The sequence below is a fragment of the Chlorocebus sabaeus genome, chromosome 2 (assembly GCF_047675955.1).
Source record: "Chlorocebus sabaeus isolate Y175 chromosome 2, mChlSab1.0.hap1, whole genome shotgun sequence".
Taxonomy (NCBI): Eukaryota; Metazoa; Chordata; class Mammalia; order Primates; family Cercopithecidae; genus Chlorocebus; species Chlorocebus sabaeus.
Window position 1 is genome coordinate 12,494,505 of NC_132905.1, and position 16,755 is coordinate 12,511,259.

Genomic DNA, 16,755 nt, shown 5'->3' on the forward strand with positions numbered 1-16,755 from the left:
AATTCATCTCCATTTTCACCCCCCAAAAGACCTTTTACCTTTTCCTTTCAGTCTCTTTTCTAAGCATATCCGAGTGTAAATATCCACACACATTTTGATAAAATTGGCACTGAACTCCATAGAAGGCTTCCTAAACTTCCTCCCTCATTGAACTATGTATACGATGAGAATTTTCTCGTATTATTAAAATCTGATTTTAATGATTTTTAATGCACATGTAGTGTTCTGTTGAAAGAATATGCCACTATTTCATTCATTAACTTATTTTTTGGCTGTTTAGGCTGTGTCTCATTTCAGTTGTTTTTTTTTTTTTTGAGGCGGAGTCTCACTCTGTCATCCAGCCTGGAGTGCAGTGGCGCAGTCTTGGCTCACTGCAACCTCTGCCTCCTGTGTTCAAGTGATTCTCCTGCCTCAGCCTCCTGAGTAGCTGGGATTACAGTTGCGCGCCACCACTCCTGGCTAATTTTTGCATTTTTTAATAGAGACGGGGTTTCATCATGTTGGGCAGGCAGGTCTCGAACTCCTGACCTCAGGTAGATCCACCAGCCTTGGCCTTCCAAAGTGCTGGAATTGCAGGTGTGAGCCACTGCGCCTAGCCTGTTTCTTGGTTTTGACTACTAAAAATAGTGCTGTGAATGTCCATCTTGGTGAGGTTGTCTTTAATGAAATAAGTATTATTTTGCTATTTTTTCTCATTTTCTGACTTGTCTCTTTATCTTTGGTTGGGTGGGTGGAACTGGGCCTCTGGGGCTTTTGGACTAGTTCTCCCCTTGGCACAAACCTCACCACACTCCTCTAATATGGTGATTCTCATCCTGGGGGCATTCAAGAGTGTCTGGCAGCATTTGTGGTTGTCACAACCAGAGGCTGGGAGTGCTGCTGGCATCTCATAGGTTGAGAGCAGGGATGCTGCCCAGCATCCTGCAATGCATAGGACAGCCCCCACCATGAGGAAGGGCCTGAGAAACCCTGTTGTGATGTGTTCATATAACCCAAATGCTGTATGCAAATGACTGTCCAAGTATGTGGTGTGAGGAAGTTTTAGTTCGGTTATAAAACTTCTCCTAGGCTTGGCACGGTGGCTCTTGCCTGTAACACTTTGGGAGGCCAAGGCAGGAGGATCACTTGAGCCCAGGAGTTTCCGTCCAGCCTGGGCATCATCGCAAAAAGCAAAACAATTAGCTGGGCATGGTGGTGCATGCCTGTAGTCCCAACTGCTAGGGAAGTTGAGGTCAGGAGGTCCAGGTTGAGGTCACTTGAGTCCAAGAGGTTGAGGCAGTAGTGAGCCGTGATTGTGCTGTTGCACTCTAGCCTGGGCAACACAGCAAGATCCTGTCTCAAAAAAATAAAAGAAAAAAATAAGAATAAGAAAAAAAAAGAAAACTTCTCTCGACTTGGTTTAGTGACTGTGGACAGCCCCAATTTGGGTCTCCATGGTCTCTTTTTGAAACACGTGTAAGCACACGCACAGTGCAAGATGGCACCTTCTTGCACCCACAAAACAAGGCCATTTCCTTGTGTGAATCTTTGTCTCTTAAGAAATCAGGCAAGGTTGGAGAAGGACTTGTGTGCTGTCTTTTTGCAGGAAGGTTGTGTCCCTGTTTTGTTTTCGTGGCGTACAAGATGTTCCGATGCCTTCTCCCCCTTCCCACGTGGAGCCACGGGTTTGGATCGTGGCTGTAGATCATCATAGCACTGTCACTGCTGGACTAAAAGAGGCCTTTGAGCAGGTGCCAGATGCCGACCACAGTGGGAAAAGATGAGGCCCCCAAACAATGCCACACAGCCGGCCGATCTCTGTAAATTTATGGCGTAATCTTGCCATAATATGAGAACAAAGTAAACTTGTGATGAACTCCGTGGGAGGAAGTGACTCATGGGAGGGGATCGTCGATGCGGTATTTATATTGGACAGAACTTCTGAACTCGCTCGAGCCCTTTTCGTAGTGAGGAAGCTGGGCTGGGAGCATCATTTCCTACAGCCATGTTGTTGAGCACCCTTTGGTTGTGGGGGGGAAGGAAAAAATAAAACCTCTGATGCTTTCATGTGCAGACCCCACAGCTCTCTTTGGCCTGCGTCAAGAGCAGGCATAGCTGCAGTCTATCAAAGATAAAGTGTGCAGTTGAACGCTTTTCAACGTGGGTGCCTGTCTTGGCCTGGGGGTGCTTTTATGAGTCAGCATGTTGTTCTAAAAGATTGTCGGTGATTAAGGGGCATTTGAAAGTTATAATAAAAGAGGAAACTCTACCACTAATCTGATTTTGGGTATTTCTGTTCCATGAAAGGGCTGTATAGGCAAAGTGGCCCCCGAAGGAGCCCGAAACCAAAGAACAAGGCAGACAAATCCAGTTTGTTGTTAAAGGGTGTTTTATTGGGGAAACTTACAGATAGTAGCGTGGTTTTTGGGGGAGCTGAACAGACAGAAGTGTAGTTTTGGGTGGCAGCAAAACAGGTGCATCTCCACACTGTTACTCCCTAGACCCAGGGCTTATACCACAGGGAAAGGGTCCGCGTGCCCCAGCTGGACAATTGCAGGCACCTTGCAGGAGAGTCGAGAAGGCTGTATGTGTCATCACCTGTAGTTTGTGTGATAACATCAAGGTTGATATGCTCTTACGTGAAGGACGGTGAGTTAAGTAGGAATCGGGGGTGTTCACGGGACTGGGCTAATCAGAAGCCAGCATGGCGCATTTGCATCTGAGATGCAGTCACTTTTTTTGTGAGATGGAGTTTCGTTCTTGTTGCCCAGGTTGGAGTGCAATGGTGCAATCTCAGCTCACTGCAACCTCTGCCTCCCAGGTTTAAGTGATTCTCCAGCCTTGCCTCCTGAGTAGCTGGGATTACAGGCATGCACCACCACACCCAGCTAATTTTGTATTTTTAGTAGAGACAGGGTCTCACCATGTTGGCTAGGCTGGTCTCGAACTCCTGACCTCAGGTGATCCACCCATCTGAGCCTCCCAAAGTGCTGGGATTACAGGTGTGAGCCACCACACCCGGCTTGAGATGCAGTCTCTTTTGTCTCCATGGTTCCATATTCAGTGAAGACTTTACGGGCATTTATTCTGGGCTTCCTGGAGTAGCAAAATGTAGGCACAAGGTGTTGATGGCCATGCTGAATTTTCTTGCCTGTCTTTGCTGCCTCCCACCTCCCAGCGACGCAAATCATTGGGGGAAAATGGGGGAAGGATCTGTGGCTGCGCCATCGTTCCTCAAAGCCAGGACTTCTCAGTCTCAGCACTGTTGACTTTTAGGGTTGGAGGAATTCCTGGTGGTGGTTGGGGGCGTCCTGTGTGATGCAGGAGGGTGAGCAGCACCCCGACCTCCACCCATCAGATGCTAGTAGGACATCGCCTGCGTTGACACCTAGAGTGTCTCCAGACATTGCCACATGTCTTCTGGAGGGCCACAGTGCCCTGTTGAGAGTACTGGGCTGAGCCTTGCTGTTTATGTACAGTATGGCTTGGGGACTTGGGAAGTCCCTCTCATCCCAGCAGCAGTTATACCACTGAGGGGCCCTTTTTGTGCATCAGTCTCTGTGCTACGTGCTTGATTTCTCTTTTACAGTTGAGAAAACTGAGGTTTAGGGAAGAGGAGAAGCTTGTCCAGCTGTGCACAACTAGGAACTGGTACTTGGCCCAAGCATTTGATGCCTGTGCCATGGTGCTACCCACTACCCAGAAAATCTGGTCAGGGTGTACTGAAACTCTGGGTAATTGGATCTCTAGGCGGGTCCTCAGACTTAGGGATCTGGAATTACTCTCAGCTGAGACAGCCAGTTTGCCCCCAGGAGACGTTTGCTAAAGTCTAGAGACATTCTGGTTGTCACCATGGAGAGTATGACTGGCATCTGGTGCGTAGGGGCCAGGGCTGCTGCTCAACATTGTACAGTGCACAGGAGGGGCCCCGCAGAGCAAAGACTTATCCCGCCCCAAATGTGTACAGTGATGAGGTTGAGACTCCCTGTTCTAGTCCTTATCTTCCCTGTTCTTTTGGTGGACCACAGTTTGATGATATCTGCAGTTCCAAGTGTAGATCTAAAATCATAGCATGCGAGTTTATTCCGGTTGAAATAGTAATAACTTTCAAAACAAAGGTCTTAAATCCATTTGATCTTGCTTTCATCATTGAATAATCTTCCAAATGCTTCGAGTTCTCCTTTTACTTTCTGTAGCCTTTGTCCCTAAATGAAGCCCCTTCTTGCTTTTCATCCTCAGCCAAGTGAAAAAACACTGGTGTCTGTTAAGTGCACTTTATATACCGTCTGTCATGGGAAGCAGGTTTGCAGCCGAAAGAGGGTGTTCCTTTCAGTTTCTCATTCCTTCTGGCCTCCCTCTCTAGGATGAATCAACTGGAGAAATTACGTTTTACATGAAGGGAGCAGATGTGGTCATGGCTGGCATTGTGCAGTATAACGACTGGTTGGAGGAAGAGGTAAGTGTGACGCAGGAAGTTAGACCAGGCCTTGGAAGCATGTTCTGCAGAGGCAGCCCCTTGCATGGTAAGGTGGGTCTCTGTATTTGTTATTGGTGGCTGTGTAACAAACCACCCTGAAATGTAGCTGTTTTAAAGCAGCACCCAATTGATATATAATGGTTTCTGTCGGTCAGGGATCCTGGTGTGGCTGAACTGCATCCTCTGCTTCAGGGCCTCCCACTGGCTGTAATTCAGATGTTGGCTGGGGCTGTGGTCTCATGTCAAGACTTGACTGGGGTAGGATCCACTTGGGAGCAAGCTCAGTGGTTGTGGGCTGCAGTCAGCTCCTTTTGGACTGTTGAACTAAGGGTCTCGGTTCTTGCTGACTGTTGGCCAGAGGCTGCCCTCTATCCCTGCGGGTGGGCCTCTCCCATAGGGCCACTCACAGACTGGCAACTGGCTTCATCAAAGAGAGCAGGTGAGGGATCAAGAGAGGGCAAACAAGATGGAAGTCACTGTCTTTACTAACCTGATCTCAGATGTGACATCCCCTCACTCTCGCCCATCCTGTTTGTTAGGGACAAGTCACTAGGGCCAGCACACACTCAAAGGGTGGGCAATTATAACAGAATGTGAGTTCCAGGAGATGGGGTCTGTGGGGGCCCCATCAGGGGCTGCCCAACCCGGTTTGTGACATGGACAGTTGGCCAGCAGCAGGAGGGAAGCAGTGCTCAGGCTTTTCGGGCCACTTTTGTCCCATCTCTTAGCTCTAGGTGGGGAATTTACATTTTGCATTAGATTGTCAGCTTGAGGGTTGCAAACTCAAACGTCTACAGGGGCCTGGCAGTGAATGCAAATGAACAAGCAGGTTGTGATTTTGAGCAGAGTTGCACTTTGCATGTAAAACGTGCTGAAGTGTTCTTCACTTGACACCTCCGCGTCCTGGGAACACGCGGAGGCCACCGCTCCTCAGCCATCATTGATTGTGGTGATTTGGGAAAATGCACCTGGTTTTGTCAGATGCTCAGTTCTTCCACCCATTCAGCAATCCAGATTAGTGTGTGAGACCATAGAATGTTGACTCTGGAAACATGTATGTGCTAGTCAAAGACAATCTGTGTGTGGGCCGTGTTTGGCCCACCGGCTGCCTCTCTGCAACCTCCCCTGTAGAAGGTTTGGTCCAGGGAGGACTGCTGTAGGGGAAAGCAACTTTCTGATTTGCCATTTTCCCTGTCCCTGTGGGAGGGGCACGTCCACTTGGGCAGTGGTTCCTCACTGCAACCTCCTCCTCCCAGTGAAGTCAGGAGCTCTCGGCACCACTCCCACTCTGACCGTGGTCTATTTTTCAGTGTGGCAACATGGCCCGAGAAGGGCTGCGGGTGCTTGTGGTGGCAAAGAAGTCTCTCGCAGAGGAGCAGTATCAGGACTTTGAAGTAAGTTGTTTTGGAACCTTTCCATTGCCTTTGTAGCCATGCCTGCCTGCCAGTCACTCCTTCCACCATCCCTCATTCTGTGCGCGCCATTCTGGGCACACTGGGTTCACTGTTGGTGCAGGGCCTATGTACTTGCTGTTCTGTCTGCCTGGAACTCTCTTCACCCACAGAGCCCCATGGCCCATTCCCTTGCTTCTTTTGGGTCTCAGTTCAAAAGCCATGTCCTCCAAGAAGTCTTCCTGGACCACCTGTGTAAGGCTCCTTCTCACTTTCTTTTTTTTTTTTTTTTTTTTTGAGACGGAGTCTCGCTCTGTCGCCCAGGCTGGAGTGCAGTGGCGCGATCTTGGCTCACTGCAAGCTCCGCCTCCCGGGTTCACACCATTCTTCTGCCTCAGCCTCCCGAGTAGCTGGGACTACAGGCGCCCGCCACCTCGCCCGGCTAATTTTTGGATTTTTTAGTAGAGACGGGGTTTCACCATGTTAGCCAGGATGGTCTCGATCTCCTGACCTCGTGATCCGCCCGTCTCGGCCTCCCAAAGTGCTGGGATTACAGGCTTGAGCCACCGCGCCCGGCCGCTCACTTTCCATCCATCACACCATTTCACTTTCTTCATTGCACTTGTCACTATCATTGTGTGCCACCATTTGGGGCCAAAAAATATGTCTAGAAGTTGAATCTGGAGAGGCCAGAAAAATATAAACTTGACCCTGTTCATACACACACACACACACACACACACACACACACACACATTTAACACTGATCTTATCCATCTCCTTTCTGGAATAAAATATTTTTGAGGGCAGGGACTTTACAAGTTTGGTTTGTTCTTCTTCTTCTTCTTCTTTTTTTTTTTTTTTTTTTGAGACAGAGTTTCACTTTTGTTGCCCAGTCTGGAGTGCAGTGGTGTAATCTTGGCTCACTGCAACTTCCACCTCCCAGGTTCAAGGGATCCTTCTGCCTCAGCCTCCCAAGTAGCTGGGATTACAGGTGCCCACCAGCATGCCCAGCTAATTTTTGTATTTTTAGTAGAGACAGGGTTTCACCATGTTGGCCAGGCTGTTCTCGATCTCCTGACCTCAGGTGATCTACCCTCCTGGGCCTCCCAAAATGCAGGGATTATAGGCGTGAGCCACTGCGCCTGACCTGGTTTATTCTTGTATCCTTGATAGTTAAAAATAATCCTTGGCACATGGTATGCCTTCAGGAAAATGTGGCATAAATCGTTCTCTTTGAGCCCTAATTTCTTTTCTCTTTTTTTTGCACATTTATTTTGAGATGGGGGTCTCGCTATGCCCCCCAGGCTGGTCTGAAACTCCTGGCCTCAAACCATCCTCCTGCCTCAACCTCCTTGTAGCTGGGATTACAAGCGTGAGCTACCGCACCTGGTTCGGCTCCCTAATTTCTTTTTCTTTCTTTCCTTTTTTTTTTTTTTTTTTTTTTTTGTTTTTGAGACAGAGTTTTACTCTTGTTGCCCAAACTGTAGTACCAATGGCCCGATCTCTGCTCACTGCAACCTCTGCCTCCTGGGTTCAAGTGATTCTCCAACCTCAACCCCCCAAGTAGCTGGGATTACAGACATGTGCTACCACGCCTGGCTGATTTTTGTATTTTTAGTAGAAACAGGGTTTTGCCATGTTGGCCAGGCTGGTCTCAAACTTCTGACCCCAGGTGATCTGCCCACCTCGGCCTTCCAGAGTGCTGGGATTACAGGCGTGAGCCACCACACCCGACCTCCCTAATTTCTTTAAGCTGTAAAAATGTTGGGGTTGAACCAGATTATTGACTTATTTATTGTCATCCCATCCCATAGATTGTGTGTTCCCTGAGGGGAAGGTCCTTGTCTTGTTCACTGCGTGTCTCTGGTGCCTGGCCTAAAGCCAGCAGGCAAATAATGCAAGGGAGGGAGGGGGACATGCTTCCTGGGGCCCTGCCCTGCTCCACATGGAGAAAGTGCCTGGATCTCTCTAATGTATTTGAGTTCTTTGTAAGCCATTATTTAACAAGCGTTCTAGCCCTGATAAATGCTACCTGCCTTTTAATTTTAAAAGCATGTGCTTTGAGCAGGCCCGTTAGGAGATGACTGGTTTTCCTCCAGGTTTTTGCTAACATCATAAAGAGAAGAAGTGGAAGTTTGGGTTGATGGTCTTCAGAAACTCGACTTGGTCTTTAGAAAACCTGGTGACTCACAGTTTGGTTTACAAAGTGCATGTTGTGTATGGGAGAACTTACTGTTTTTTTGAGATCTTGGCCGTGCCCGTCCCTGAGACAATCCAGTGAGGTTGGTGCTGTTATTGCCGTTTCGTCAGAGGGGTTAAGTGACTTGCTGGAAGTCTCCCAGCAGGTGAGTGTAGTGTGTAGGGTGGGACTCAGGTCTGTGCAGTGTCTACATGGAGGACTTGTGAGGAAGCCGGAAGCCTGTGTCACCCCTGTGGGGTGCAGCTCACCTGCTGGGGTCCCCACCTTGTGTGGCGGGGATCGGGCGCGGCCCTTGCACTCTTGGCACTGGCCAGTCAGCCTGGCCTCTCCTCGCCCTAAGCAGTGACTGCATCTGCCGATGTGTCCCAGGCCCGCTACGTCCAGGCCAAGCTGAGTGTGCACGACCGCTCCCTCAAAGTGGCCACGGTGATCGAAAGCCTGGAGATGGAGATGGAACTACTGTGTCTGACGGGCGTGGAGGACCAGCTGCAGGCAGACGTGCGGCCCACGCTGGAGACCCTGAGGAATGCTGGCATCAAGGTAGGGTGGGCTGGCCGCAGGGAAGGGCACTCCAGAGCGATGCCAGTTATCCCTTAGCAGTGCAGGGAGATCAGAGAGGGAAAGGGCGGGAGGAGCAGCAGAGGAGACCAGGAGTGCCTTATCTGCAATGGGCCACAGCCACCGCTTCTGGCCCTCCAACCCTGATTTTTTTTTTTTTTTTTTTTTTTTTTTTTTTTGAGACGGAGTCTTGCTCTGTCGCCCAGGCTGGAGTGCAGTGGCACGATCTTGGTTAACTGCAACCTCCGCCTCCTGGATTCAAGCAATTCTTGTGCCTCAGCTTCCCTAGTAGCTGGGATTACAGGCACGTACCACCACGCCTGGCTAATTTTTATATTTTTGTAGATAGAGGGTGTCACCATGTTGGCCAGGCTGATCTTGAACTCCTGACCTCCGGTGATCTGTCTATCTCGGCCTCCGAAGTGCTAGGATTACAGGTGTGAGCCACTGTACCTGGCCCTCCAGCCCTGATTTTGGAAGGCGTCTTGTGTAGCGTTTGCCTTTACTGTACCGATGACTCCCCTGACTCCACTGGGCTCCCTGGTGCTCAGGGCCGAGCAGCGTCCGGCGTGCACGGCTGCTGATTAAATTCCAGTTGAGTGGCAGCATGCCAGTCTGTCTGCTGTGTGGCCGAATGAGTGAGTGACCACCCAGCAGAGTGACCGCCAGTGCCATCACACTGTCCTATTAGCATTTTGCACTCTACCGTTTGGGGCCAAAAAAAAAAAAATACTAGGAGTTGAATCTGGAGAGGCCAGCAGAGGGCGCGTGAGGACCTGGTCCTCAGTGGACCAAGGGCGGTATAAACAAACAAACTTCTTGGCCTGGAGCTCCTGGAAACGTGTGCCTTCCACCGGCCTCCACTCAAAAGTGGCTCTCTGCTGCATCCTGGGGCCTGTCCTTTCAGCAGGTCCTTGGGAGGAAGACAGGTTAGACGCCCGGCAACATTCAGGCCCACTGGGGACTCCCACCCCTGTGTGGCCTGTTTCCTTGTAAACACGATTCTGTCGTGTGCATTTGGCTCACAGGCCTGGTTCGTCATAAGGAAATCACCAACGGGACCTTGCTTCCGGAAGTCTGGCCCATTTCTGCTCCATGGTGGGGTCTGCAGTTGGGCCTTGGCCATTCCTAAGACTTCTGGAGTTTCCATTTTCTGCTTCCATCTTTGTCTTGGAGTTTTTCTCCTTCTCAAAACTGTGTTATCCCAGGACGAGATATTTTATTCACAGGGTGTGCATGCATGTGACTTCTCTTTCTAGTTTCCTGTTAGATGAGAAGGGGAGGGGAGTGCCTGGGATGGGGCAGGTTGGTTGGTAATTAAAGTCTAAGATAGGACCTTGCACAGGAAATTTTCTTTTTTCTTTTTCTTTTTGAGACAGAGTTTCGCTCTGTCTCCCAGGTTGGAGTGTGGTGGTGTGATCTCGGCTCACTGCAACTTCCACCTCCCAGGTTCAAGAGATTCTCCTGCCTCAGCCTCTCAAGTAGCTGGGATTATAGATATGTGCCACCATGCCTGGATAATTTTGTATATTTAGTAGAGGTGGGGTTTCACCATGTTGGTCAGGCTGGTCTCGAACTCCTGACCTTAGGTGATTCACGTGCCTCGGCCTCCCAAAGTGCTGGGATTACAGGTGTGAGCCACCGTGCCCAGCCAGCTGCACAGGATATTTTCGACCTCAGCCCCTTATATGGATGTAGAAACTGAGGCTGAGTGAGGCATCTCTGTTCCCCAGGTTCTCACATTGGGAAGCAGCAGAGCTGGGACTGGAGCTGGGGTCTCGGGCCCTTTCTGTGCCACCTTCCCATCATCCCAGCATGGGGCATGAGTCACGCCATGCACCTGGTCATTCTTTTCATGCCTTTCTGGAACTTGAGCTTCCTAATTCCTTCCCCAGTGTTTGTTCTCTTACATCAAACCCTGAGAACTATGACTAAACGAGGCTCACCAAAAAGAGTATTGTTTTTAGGACAGGCAGGATATTGAGGGAAAACAGACCTAGCCAGGGGAGAGGGCCCAAGAGGCTCAGCCCTGAGAGGTGCCCGGTGCCTTCCCTCTGCCCGTCTCACTGCCTGGGTTCCCATCCTACCTCTCCCTTTACCTCTGTGACCCTTGGCAAATGACTGAACCTCTTAGCGCTTCCATTTCCAGCCTCCAGAAGCCGTCATGAAGGTGACAGGGAGCTCAGCATGGGTGCTGGGCGCGTAGTGGACACTGGAGAGACACGTGTCGTGATCTTCTTTCCTGTACTTTCCCTGCTCTCCAGATTTTCTTTGACCGGTAGCCCCAAGACTGCTCCCAGCTGGGAGCAAGGAGAACAAAAGGGTTAATGAGGTAAAATCACAGAGCAGGAAGGACATTCCATGAGGACTCTGAAGACCCGGATTCTGGGCCTGGTTAGGACAAGAGGTAGCTGTGTGGTTTGGGGCAAGTCATCTACCCTCTCTGAACCCACAGCAGAGAAATGCAGTGTGAGCTAATACGTGATGTGGGAGAACCTGACTCATTTACGGTCAGTGTTTTATAAGCTGAGTTAAACCCCAGAAGGGTCTGTCTTGCTCATCCAGCTACATAGAAAGTCCACAGCATCAAAAGTGAGTGTTTCCTTAGGACACAGAAGTGCTCCCTCACCCATGCCTTTCGCTTCTTTTAGGATATTTATCACTTTAAGAAAAATCCTCAGAAGGGAAATTTTGTGGTCCAAGGACTGAGCTTCATAGTACCTCCTGTAGTATGTGGCCAAACGGCCCTTTCTAGAAGCATCTGCCAGTTTTGGCCACTACCAGCAGTGGTTGCTTGGAGTCCCACAGCCCTTCAGCCAGGGCGCTTGCTGTGTTGTGTTGGGGACAGCACGAGTCGGCAGGAGGTAAACGGAACATACCAAGTTCAGCTCCATGTTCTTGGAAACTCATCTGTTGCAGATGACAAGCCGGCCTTGAAAACTAACAGACAGGACCTCTGTCATGCCATGATTTCAGGTTTGGATGCTGACCGGGGACAAGCTGGAGACAGCCACATGCACAGCGAAGAATGCGCATCTGGTGACCAGAAACCAAGACATCCACGTTTTTCGGCTGGTAAAGTGTCCTCTGTGTTAGGGCCATGTGGGGGGTGATGTTCGATTTGTCCTATAACCTCGAGTGGGCCCCTTAAGAAGGGAGGGGCAGCACGTGAGTCACCTAGGGTGGGGAGCGTCAACCACGGTTGCCTTGGGTGGGATGATTAATGACCCAGGTGCCGGCTGGAGAGTTCCTGCCAGGAGTGGTTTAGGCGCAGCTCCTTCTAGTCCTGTGCTAATGCTGTGCTCTTAACCTTTTAGGGGGTCGTGGTCCCTTTCAGAAGCTGGTGAAAGTCAGGCACTCCCCCTGAAAGATGCAGATCCACTCATACACATGAAATTATGCATGGGATTCCTGGGATTTCACTGAACCCCTGAAAGTCAAGTCCTTGGACAAGAAAGAAATTCCAGGCCACAGATACTGGTCTATCTGCCCTCCTGAGGGGGGAAGCATTTAGGACCATTGAGGAGCCTTTTGAAGGAGGTGCATTGCATGGGCAAATGAGAAAACACCTGCCCTTGTGGCAGGCATTGACTGAGACCATGCACACGTCAGGAACTGCTTCCAGTGAGGACTATTCTAGGCTTTATTGTACTGGGGAGGTGGGGGGACTGGGTCCTCTTTGGGGCAGGATATAGTAATCCCACTGAAATCAGAGCCATGATGGCAAACAACTGGAGGGTCTCTAGATCTTTGGGGGTCTCCCCCTCACCCCTGCCTTTGGTCCACAGCACACAGAAGCCTAAAAAAATCCAGGGATTTTTGGAATACCGTAGTGTTGTGTAGAGGCAGGTGTAGTCAGTTCTCATCATTCACAAATTCTTTGTGAATTCTCCTCCTCCCAAAATTTGTCTGTGACCTCCAAATCAGTACTCTTGATGCTTTCACGGTTATATGTAGAGTGGCTTAAATCTTTTTTTTTTTTTTTGGAGATGGGGCCTTGCTCTTATTGCCCAGGCTGGAGTGCAGTGGTGCGATCTCGGCTCACCGCGACCTCCGCCTCCCGGGTTCAAGCACTTCTCCTGCCTCAGCCTCCCAAGTAGCTGGGATTACAGGTGCCTGCCACCACACCTGGCTCTTTTTGTCTTTTTAGTAGAGATGGGGTTTTACCATGCTGGCTAGGCTGGTTTCAAACCCCTGACCTCAGGTGATCATCCCACTTCGGCCTCCCAAAGTGCTGGGATTACAGGTGTGAGCCACCACACTCGGCCTAGAGTGGCTTAAAATTTTAGCTGCCTGAGACGCACATTCCCACCTGAGGTTGAACAAGGCCATGCACTGCCTCCTTTTTTCAGCCTCGTGGTGAACAGGTGTCCTTTTTGCAGTCCATTTAAATATCGGGTTTTTCGCATTTCTGTGCTTTTCGTTAGCAGTTTGTCATTTAAAATGGCCCCGGCACAGCGCTTCTTTGCTGGCTCATGTTCTTAAGTGCAGGAAGGCTGTTGATGTGACTTATGGAGAAAATGCATGTGCTAGATGAGCTTCCTTCAGGCATGAGTTACAGCGCTGGTGACTGTGAGTTCAGTGTTAATGAATCAAGGTGTCTTTAAATAGAAACACACATAAAATAAGGTTATAAATTTATGAAGATATCGTGACCAGGGGCAAAAACCTAACCCTGTATTTCCCCTAGAGGGGATGGTTTAGTATTTGCTATTTCAGTGTTCACAGTGACTTTAGAAAACGTAGCTACTATAAATAATGAGAATTGACTGTCTGTTCTAGAATTGAGGGATTGCAAACTAATGACCTATGTGCTAGCCACCTGTTTTTCTCAACAGCAGGTATTTTGTTTTATTGGAGTGTAGACAGATCCACTTGTTTGCGTATGGTGCACGACTGCTTTTGGATTATAACGGCAGAGCTGAGTGGTTGTGATGGAGATCGTGTGGTCCTCAAAGCCTACAATAGTCAACATCTGGTCCTTTACAGAAAAGTGGCCCGGGCCCTGCTAGGTGCCTGGCTCTGCATACCTATACTATAGCATACTAGCCATGTGCCTTTAGTCAGGCTAGCAAATGTCACCATGCTTCAGTTTCTTTAGGTGCAAAATAGAGCTGTCTTCTTTTGGCACCTCATAGAGCTGTGGACTACGCACTCCACAGAGTGTGTTGTCCAATACCTGGCTTATAGTGAAAGTACAGGCTTTTTTATTTTTTTTAAAGATGAGTCTTGCTCTGTTGCCCAGGCTGCCAGTGCAGTGACACGATCTCAGCTCACTGCAACCTCCGCCTCCTGGGTTCAAGTGATTCTCCTGCCTCAGCCTCCCAAGTAGCTGGAATTACAGGCACCCGCCACCACGCCTGGCTAATTTTCTATTTTTAGTGGAGAGTGGATTTCACCATGTTGGCAAGGCTGGTCTCAAACTCCTGACTTCAAGTGATCCGCTTGCCTCAGCCTCCCAAAGTGCTGGGATTAAGGCATGAGCCACCACGCTCGGCCAGTGCAGGCATTTTTAGTCCTGGGGGAATTTGTAGGTGGAGGTTGGCACATGGGCTGTCTTGATTCCTGCAGAGTCATAACCAATAGGATTCCATTTGTTGCTGCCTCTGGTGGCAGGGGAGGGGAGGGACCCTTGGCTGGGGTGGCCGTTGTCTTCATGCTGGCTCCAGGAAGCCACTGTTTATTGTTTTATCATCGCCGGAGAGCAATGCCTCCTTCTCCATCTCTGTTCCCTTCCAGGTGACCAACCGCGGGGAGGCTCACCTCGAGTTGAACGCCTTCCGCAGGAAGCACGATTGCGCCCTGGTCATCTCGGGAGACTCCCTGGAGGTGAGCTTGGGGACCCCTGAGAGCCAGTCCTCCCAGCAACCTGGGGCTTATCCGGCTTCGGCAGGGGCACTGCAGGCTGGGCAGTGACCTCCATCAATGCACCACCTCTCCCTCCACCCTGCAGGTTTGCCTCAAGTACTATGAGTACGAGTTCATGGAGCTGGCCTGCCAGTGCCCGGCCGTAGTCTGCTGCCGCTGTGCCCCCACCCAGAAGGCCCAGATCGTGCGCCTGCTTCAGGAGCGCACGGGCAAGCTCACCTGTGCCGTAGGTAGGCGCGGCTCAGGCTGTGCCGCTGACCCTGGCCCGCCTGTGCACCAGGCTCCCTTACCCTAAGGATGTTTGGACACTGTTGCTCGTTCTTCACATTCCCCAGCCCCTTTGTTCAGGTCATGATTTTTCTCCGCCTCGCAGACTTTGGCTCTTTTTGTTATTATTTTTAATATTTCCCCTGGAGAGCAGATAAGCGTGTGCCAGGCCTCTACTCCTTTGCCAGTGGCTGAAGAGTGCAGCCTTCCAGTGGGTGGAGACTACACACTGTGGGGTTGGATCTGGGTTCAAATCTTTCCACTGGCTTTTCCCAGTGGGTGCCCCAGATGGCTTCTTTCACCCGTCTGAGACTCCATTTGCTCGTGGTAGAATGGGAAGAATAATGTGGCTTCCTCAAATGGTGTCACGAGGACTCAAAGGGGCCACTTTTTGTTTTTTGGAGACGGAGTCATGCTCTGTCGCCTAGCTGGAGTGCAGTAACACAATCTCAGCTGTTTGCAACCTCCACCTCCTGGTTTCAAGTGATTCTCCTGCCCCAGCCTCCCTAGTAGCTGGGACTACAGGCACGTGCCACCACGTGTGGCTAATTTTTGTATTTTTAGTAGAGACGGGGTTCCTCCATGTTGGCCAGGCTGGTCTTGAACTCCTGACCTCAGGTGATCTCCCCACCTTGGCCTCCCAGAGTACTGAGATTACAGTCATGGGCCACTGTGCCCAGCCTAAAAAGGATCACCTTTAAAATGTGCTTGCCACGCCATGTGGAAAGTGTCCAATAAGAGCACTGCGAGTTGCCACCGATGGTAATCCTGGGGTATCCTGGCCTCTGAGGAGGACAAGTGGTCATTCCTGTCCTATGTGGACACAGTCCCACTGCCGCTGCTCAGTGCCAGGACCCTCTGCAAGTCGCTGGGCTCTCTGACATTGAGCCACTCTGCCTGTGAAACAGGATCTTGGTAGTGCAAGGGGTTGGAGAGATGGTATGGACAGGGCAGGCCAGGCACTCAGCGAGTGCTCCGTGACAGACGAGACTGCGGTAAAGACAAGCATGCGTTCTTGTTTAAGGGTAGAATGAAACCTCTTTTCTCTCTGGTCTGTGGCTCGCAGGGGACGGAGGCAATGACGTCAGCATGATTCAGGAATCTGACTGCGGCGTGGGAGTGGAGGGAAAGGTGAGAATGTTTCCCTCTGCGGGGCTCCACTTGCTGGAGTTTCTTGGTTCTTTTTCCCTCAAAGACAGAGCTTTAAGGCTTCTGGAAATTCCAGATAAAGAATGATAAAACCTAAGGAACCATGTGTCACAATTACCTCATGTCACTGGGAAGATAGAGGTCTGTATTGCTACATCGTATAGACAGATGAATGTTGGCTTTTTGTTTGCCCAGACCTAAATTAAAAAAAAAAGAGAAAGTGTTTCTAGGCCAGGCGTGGTGGCTCACGCCTGTAATCCCAGCACTTTGGGAGGCTAAGGCGAGTGGATCCCTTGAGGTCAGGAGTTTGAGGCCAGCCTGGCCAACATGGAGAAACTTTGTCTCCACTGAAAATACAAAAATTAGCTGGACATGGTGGTGGGTGCCTGTAATCACAGCAACTTGGGAGGCTGAGGTAGGAGAATTGCTTGAACCCGGGAGGCAGGGGTTGCAGTGAGCCGAGATCATGCCATTGCACTCCAGCGTGGGCAACAGAGCGAGACTCCATCTCAAAAAAAAAAAAAGAAGCATTTCTCCATATCTTTAGGGTATGGTAAGTGTAATTCCGACTTCCCTGGGACACTCAGCATTGTCAATAAAAGCCTTAGTTATCCTGCTCTGTGCTGATCTCTTGGGTGCGCAATGGAAGAATGTCACTTGCTTCACTTCTCACCAAAAGGCCTTGGCAGCTACAATTTTTAAAAGCTGATGTGTTATGAAATATTATTTCTGTCTTTTTCTCCTTGCCAATTGTGTGCTTGCCTCTTATAGTTTACTCAGCCCTAATTTGTGACCTCTAAATGACAAGAGGCAAGAAGATGGGTCACCGAGTTTGTTAGCACTGTGTGTGAAGGGCTGGAAGT

The 16,755-nt window shown here is 50.1% G+C and overlaps 1 protein-coding gene across 1 annotated transcript in view; it reads left to right on the forward strand.

The window, feature by feature from the left end:
* ATP9A (ATPase phospholipid transporting 9A (putative)) overlaps nucleotides 1-16,755 on the forward strand; it is a 169,251-nt gene that overhangs the window by 132,577 nt on the left and 19,919 nt on the right. Inside the window, exons 16-22 of the mRNA XM_073005782.1 lie at nucleotides 4,343-4,435; nucleotides 5,767-5,850; nucleotides 8,420-8,590; nucleotides 11,585-11,683; nucleotides 14,348-14,437; nucleotides 14,562-14,706; nucleotides 15,810-15,874. Coding sequence (XP_072861883.1) covers nucleotides 4,343-4,435; nucleotides 5,767-5,850; nucleotides 8,420-8,590; nucleotides 11,585-11,683; nucleotides 14,348-14,437; nucleotides 14,562-14,706; nucleotides 15,810-15,874 — 747 coding nt within the window. The remainder of the gene's footprint in view (nucleotides 1-4,342; nucleotides 4,436-5,766; nucleotides 5,851-8,419; nucleotides 8,591-11,584; nucleotides 11,684-14,347; nucleotides 14,438-14,561; nucleotides 14,707-15,809; nucleotides 15,875-16,755) is intronic.